The sequence below is a fragment of the Chinchilla lanigera genome, unplaced genomic scaffold (genome assembly GCF_000276665.1).
Source record: "Chinchilla lanigera isolate Chin_1 unplaced genomic scaffold, ChiLan1.0 scaffold00144, whole genome shotgun sequence".
Taxonomy (NCBI): domain Eukaryota; kingdom Metazoa; phylum Chordata; class Mammalia; order Rodentia; family Chinchillidae; genus Chinchilla; species Chinchilla lanigera.
In genome coordinates, this window is record NW_004955545.1 from 390,420 (window position 1) to 396,419 (window position 6,000).

Here is a 6,000-nt window from a genome sequence, read left to right on the forward strand (position 1 = left end):
CCGGCTATCCCAATTCAGAGCCCAGCCTCGCAGGTCCTCCTGCTCCTGAGGCTCCCTACCGTCCCCAGGTGGTAGCAGTTTTTCATAACTTGTGGCCCACATGGACTGGCTCCCAGTTAGGCCTGTTGCTGGTATTTTACCAGCCCCCTTCACCCCTCAGAAATGGTAGCTTTCGCTGGGTGCCGAGCCTTCCCCTCCGCACTGGCCTCAGGCCCCGTTTAGAGCTAACCAGTCTGCTCTTCATCTGCCCCTCCGCAGCTCCAGGAGTTGGTCTGCCACGTGATGATGGGGAACCTGGTCATGTTTCGGAAGGACTCAGTCCTCAACATACTCAGTAAGCGCCTAGTCATCTTAGGTCCGTGGAGAGGAGAGGGGCACAGCCCTCTGTATTTTAGTAACAAGAAAGGTCCTGGGCCAGGAAGGGAAGGAGTAGAGTGGGCCGGTTCACTCACTCTTGTCCTGGAAAGTGAAAGGGCTTGACCTTGTCCCTCCAACCTCAGGGCTGATGGGAACATGGAAGCCCGGAGAAGCCTCTGTAAATAAGTGCCATGTGGAAAGGAAAGGGTCTGAGTCTGGGGCCACTGTCACTTCCCCTGTGTGGTCCCTGCCTGGGGTGCCATCCCTGTGTGGTGTGCTGGTCCGGAGTGGATTCGCTGCTGTGTTGGGAGGGGTTCATGCATGAGAGACAGAGAATGAGAGAAGCTGCTTCTGTCTCCTTCAGTCCAGAGTCTGGACTGGGAAACGTTCGAGCAGTATTGTGCGTGGCAGCTCTTCCTGGCCCACAACATCCCCCTGGAGACGATAATCCCCATCCTGCAGCACCTTAAGTACAAGGGTGAGTTGGGGTGCAACTTGGGAGTGTGGGGAATGGACATCCCAGCCCAGCTGGGGTAACACCACGGCCTCTAGGCTTCTAGGATGAGGCAGTGGCAGTGTCTTGCTCCCCAGCACCACAGTGCAGAGAGCAGGCTCAGCACCGAGCCCTGCAGGCCCACGCTGAACTGAGCACTGAGCCGGGACTCAGGTTCGGGGTTCGGCCTGGCTCTTGGTCTAAGGCTGTGCTTGCTCTCCAGTGGCTTTTTGGGATAGGAGAGTGCCCAGATTCCTTCTTGGAATGCTGTGTTCCCCTGAACAGCGTCTCCCCTTCCCCCGCAGAGCACCCAGAGGCCCTATCTTGCCTACTGCTTCAGCTCCGAAGAGAAAAGTGAGTTCTGCCCCCAGGGCTCCTTGGCTGTAGGGACCGGCACACCAAGTGTGTAATAAGGGGCTTCTGTCCTGTTCCTTTTGAGCTTTTCTTTTTCCTGTTGATGTCTGCTTATTCTGCCCTTCACCCAGTGCAACTTAGAAACAAGCAGCTCTCCTGGGATCTGGGCTTCCTCTTGCCCCCCTGCCCACCAGGAGCTGCCCACGGAGGTGAGGAAGTGGGGACCGGACATCCCTATTTCCTGCTGCCACAGCAGTTCTAATCCTGGTGGCCCCTGCTCCCTGCCCCCACACTCCTGCACACCATAGGCTAATCCAAGAGGAGAAGGGTCAGAATGCGGAGATCACTCCCGTCCCCGTCAGCCCACCCCAAACAGAGCAGCTGGGCCCGTGTGCTCCCTGCCAGCGGCGGGGCATAGTGGGTGAGAAACAGAAGGCCCCCTTTCCATCCTGGGCATGTTAGCAACCTCCCCAGATAAATGAGGTAACAGCTGTGTCTTGTTCTTCCTACTTCCCAAGTTTCTCCCACAAACCTTTTCTCCCGTGCCTGAGGTACTAGTCCAGGGTCCTAGAGGAAGTGGGAAATGAGAGCGCTGTGTGGGAACCGTGGCTTCACAGCCACCCTCTTGCTGTGCCCTCGGGCCAGATACCAGACCGGCTGACGCTGAGCGGGCCGGGTGGGGAGCGTCCACACAGCACAGGCTGGTCTTCTTCCTCACTGCCCTGGGGAGGCTGGAGGGTCTGGCGGGCCTCCGCCCCAACATATGTACGTGCACAGCTTCTACCACCACCGAAACAGAAGAATCTCCCTCCTCGTCTCCTGGCTTCCACAAAGGGTGGAAGCGAAAGGGGAGGAGGATGTGAGAGGAGGAAGCCACAGTGGGACTCCAGTGGGGTGGAGGCTGGGATCTGGAAAGTGAGAGATCCAGCAGTTCCTGAGGCCGGCTGGCTATGCACAGTACTCCTCTTGCCCCCAGGCCCAGCGAGGAGATGGTGAAGATGGTGCTGAGCCGGCCCTGCCACCCTGACGACCAGTTCACCACCAGCATCCTGCGGCACTGGTGCATGAAGCACGACGAGCTGCTGGCGGAGCACATCAAGTCCCTGCTCATCAAGAACAACAGCCTCCCGCGGAAGAGGCAGAGGTGGCCCTGACCCCTGCCCACGGCCGAGAGGCCGTTTCCAGGGCTGTCGGCAGTGACCTCTGCCCAGGGACAGTAGGATGCCAGTGCTGTCCTAGCCTGGTCTGTGGGTGACATCTAGCGTCCTGAAGCCATGTGCCATGCGGGCCCTTAGTGCCTCCTAGTGCCCCCTAGCCTCACACTTCCCTTAGGCCACCCAAGCCCAGCCCTCTCGCTGGCACAGGCTACGTCTGCCCTGGTGGGGTGGAGGGTGTCTCACACTTGGGGAGCCCTCCCGTGAGCTCAGGGGCTCTCTTGTCCTCCCCACACAGCCTGAGGAGCTCCAGCAGCAAGCTGGCCCAGCTGACCCTGGAGCAGATCCTGGAGCACTTGGACAACCTGCGCCTCAACCTGACCAACACCAAGCAGAACTGTATGCCCCGCTGCCCCTGCTCTCGCCTTGCAGTGCTGCCACTTAGAGCCAGGCTGGGGCAGGGGTGGGACTGCCAGGGCCGGAACCCAAGCCCTCGGGAGAACACAGCCTTGGGGACATCACATAGGTGCCCAGGCATCTCACTGTTCTTTCTTCCCTGCTTTCCTTCCTGTCTCTCCAGTTTTCAGCCAGACCCCAATCCTCCAGGCGCTGCAGCACGTCCAGGCCAGCTGTGACGAAGCCCACAAGATGAAGTGAGGCCCCTTGTGCTTTTGGCCTGGAGAAGGGGTGGGGAGAAGGCCTAGGGGAGTGGAAGCCTGCTGGGGCCACAAATGTAATAGGTTGACAAGGACAGAGGAGGAGGGAGGAGGGCGGTGGCGCACGGCCAGGATGCTAGCGCCGAGAGCTTGTTCTTGCCTATAGGTTCAGTGATCTCTTCTCCCTGGCTGAGGAATATGAGGACTCTTCAACTAAGCCACCCAAAAGCCGGAGGAAGGCAGCTTTGTCCAGCCCTCGGAGTCGGAAGAATGCCACTCAGCCCCCTAACGCAGAGGAGGAGTCGGGCTCCAGCAGCGCCTCGGTAAGAGCCAGGCAGCACCGTGCGAGGGAGGAAGGGGCAGCAGATCCAGGCGGAGTGGGGCCAGCTGCTGCCCAGGCCGGTGATTCTCCCCTGCCCTCCCACCTCTTCCAGGAGGAAGAAGACACAAAACCGAAGCCAACCAAGCGGAAACGGAAAGGGTCCTCTGCAGTGGGTTCTGACAGTGACTGAGGCCCCATGTCCCCATCCCAGCCCCAGTTGGACTGCCCTCCTCCCTGATAAATCAGAGGGTCATTGGGCCGGGGATGTGCAGAGGACACCCTCTCCTTCCCAGGCCTGCCCAGTGGGAAGTACGAGCTGCTTCCTGGGACCCAGCCTGAGAAGCTGCCATGCAGCCCCATCCCATCCCTCCTGTCCTGCTGCTTCCACTCGCACTTGGGGTCTCGCAGACCATTACCAGATGCTCCCCAGTCTCGAGAAGACCATTTTCACAGAGGAGCGCGATGACAAGAGTGGCTGCTGGCCCAGGCAGCCAGGATCAGGGCGCTGCTCAGTGTGTGGGTCTTGCCCACTCCCCCTGCTGTCTTGATTCGCCCTGAAACAATGACTGATAGTTGCGCTTCACACACCAGCGTGAACTGGGCCTCTGTCCTGACGCGGTTGGTGCCCATCTGGGCAGATGTCACGGCCTTTGGGAAGAAATCTGAAAGGGAGGGCCGGGATGTAGCTCAGCGGCACAAGTGCCTGCCTGGCAAGCGCAAGGTCCTGAGTTGGATTCCTGGTACCAAAAAAAGGAAAAATGAACCTGAAAGGGAGGCCCCAGCTGAGTGATCTGCACACAGGCTTGGGTTGGCCTGAGGTGAGGTTGGCACCTGAAGCTGGGCCGGAGTCCGGGGAGTTCCAGAGGAAGTTCCTCAGAACTGTGAAATGGCCCCATTTCTTTGGTTCTGTTTTTTCTTTCTTTTTTTTTTTTTCCAAAGATAATCGCGGTTTAAAAGTTGGTTTTAAATGACAATAAAACAAGCCAGCACATCTTTTGTGCCAGAGTTGCTGCCCGGATTTACCCTGTGCATGTACAGATGGCTCCAGTGTCACTGACACCACTACTTGTGGCCTCACAGCGTCTCCCCTTTTGCTCCCTGCTTAGCCCCCGCTTGATCTAGGCCAGGAGGGGCTTGACTTGGCCGGCCCTCATCCTTCGTGTAGCTGGAGATACCAGCCAGTCACTGACCTGTCCGGGCAGCAGTGGATGCTGGCACCGCCCCTCTGCCCACTGCTTCCGAAGACACCTTCTAGCCCTCCTCTGATGTCCAGCACCTAAGGGCTACTGAGGCTACTGCTTGGCAGGGACCCCTGTCCCAGGTCTTGGGCAGAAGTCTGCCTGGGGAAGAGTCCAGATACCAGGGCCGGGGTCTCCGGCTGGCCACTGGCTGGTCCACGCGTACCGGCAGACTGTGCTGCTGGGCCGGGTGTCCACTCCCTCCTGCCTGCTTGCAGGCCAGCTGAGAAGAGAGCAGTGAAGTTTGGGTGCGTTGCAGATGCCTCCTGATTGGACCTGCAGATTTGCCGTTTCGCAGAATCTGGGTTGTCCTCCCCCTTTGAAAATCTAACCGACTTCGGAGGCCTCTTTTTCCTTCCTCTTCTTCCCTCTGCCCAATTAAAACCAGGCTGGAAAGCATTCGCTGGCTGGTCCCAGTGATTGTCCCTTTGCCCAAAAGGGAGGGGCTTCTGCCGCGGGCCCCTCCAGAAGTCTGCCTGTCTGGGCCTCCACCTTTCTCCTACTTAACTCTGCCCGTACCCTGTGGGTTCGGCTAGCGAGCTGGGGCTTGCAGAACCAAGTGGGGCCGGGCACGGTGACACACGCCTGTAATCCCACGCGGGAAAAGTGAATGGTTGCGAGTTCGAGGCCATCTTGGACTACACAGCGAGACCCTGTCTCAAAAAAAAAAAAAAAAAAAAAAAGCAAAAGCAAATCTCTGCAGGAGCGGGGTCCCCTCCCATCACAGCTGAAAATGAGGGCTACTGGAGGAGACATGCGTTGCAGCCCACCGCGCTGGCTCACAGACTAGAGGCCGGAACCACCCAGAACTTGAAAAGTCGGGTGTGGACCCGGGGATCCGAGGCAGGCGCCGGCACCGCCCAAAACTTGACCCGGGCCGTTGCAGCCTCGAGGGAGGGAGAGGGCGGGGCGGGCGCGGTGGAGGGGCGGGAGGCCTGGCCCCCTCCGCCTTCCGTCCGCCCCCCGGGGTGGGGTCGCCGCGCGCTCGCTGGCAGGAGAGGTCTCCGGGCCAGAGCGAGGGGCCGACTTTTCGGAGGAGACCGCAGCGCGTCCGCGGGGGTCCGGACTGGCGGCCGGGCTAGGGGGCGGGGACGGGGAAGGCAGCGCGATGGCTGCCCTCCTCCTGCTCGTGCTCTTGCTGCTGCCCCTGCTGCTGCTGAGGCTGCGCTTCTGGCCGCGGCTGCGCTGGGTCGCGGCGGACCTGGCCTTCGTGGTGCGCGCCTTGCGCTGCAAAAGGGCTCTGCAAGCGCGCGCGCGGGCCGCAGCCGCCGCCGACCCGGAGGGGCCCGAGGGGGGCTGCAGCCTGGCCTGGCGCCTCGCACAGCTGGCTCGGCAGCGTCCCACGCACACCTTCCTCATCCACGGTGCGCGGCGCTTCAGCTACGTGGAGGCGGAGCGCGCGAGTAACCGGGCGGCGCGCGCCTTC

The 6,000-nt window shown here is 60.5% G+C and overlaps 2 protein-coding genes across 2 annotated transcripts in view; both read left to right on the forward strand.

Moving 5' to 3' along the window:
- Positions 1 to 4,332, forward strand: part of Ints3 (integrator complex subunit 3) — a 42,582-nt gene extending 38,250 nt beyond the window's left edge. Inside the window, exons 23-30 of the mRNA XM_005411440.2 lie at positions 259 to 334; positions 722 to 835; positions 1,156 to 1,204; positions 2,181 to 2,348; positions 2,657 to 2,757; positions 2,939 to 3,011; positions 3,181 to 3,337; positions 3,449 to 4,332. Of these exons, the coding sequence (XP_005411497.1) occupies positions 259 to 334; positions 722 to 835; positions 1,156 to 1,204; positions 2,181 to 2,348; positions 2,657 to 2,757; positions 2,939 to 3,011; positions 3,181 to 3,337; positions 3,449 to 3,526 (816 nt within the window). The 3' untranslated portion in view covers positions 3,527 to 4,332. The remainder of the gene's footprint in view (positions 1 to 258; positions 335 to 721; positions 836 to 1,155; positions 1,205 to 2,180; positions 2,349 to 2,656; positions 2,758 to 2,938; positions 3,012 to 3,180; positions 3,338 to 3,448) is intronic.
- A 1,186-nt stretch (positions 4,333 to 5,518) lies between these two features.
- Slc27a3 (solute carrier family 27 (fatty acid transporter), member 3) overlaps positions 5,519 to 6,000 on the forward strand; it is a gene marked incomplete in the record, with an annotated part of 4,387 nt that continues 3,905 nt past the window's right edge. The window contains 1 exon segment of the mRNA XM_013508224.1: positions 5,519 to 6,000. Within this exon segment, the coding sequence (XP_013363678.1) occupies positions 5,683 to 6,000 (318 nt within the window).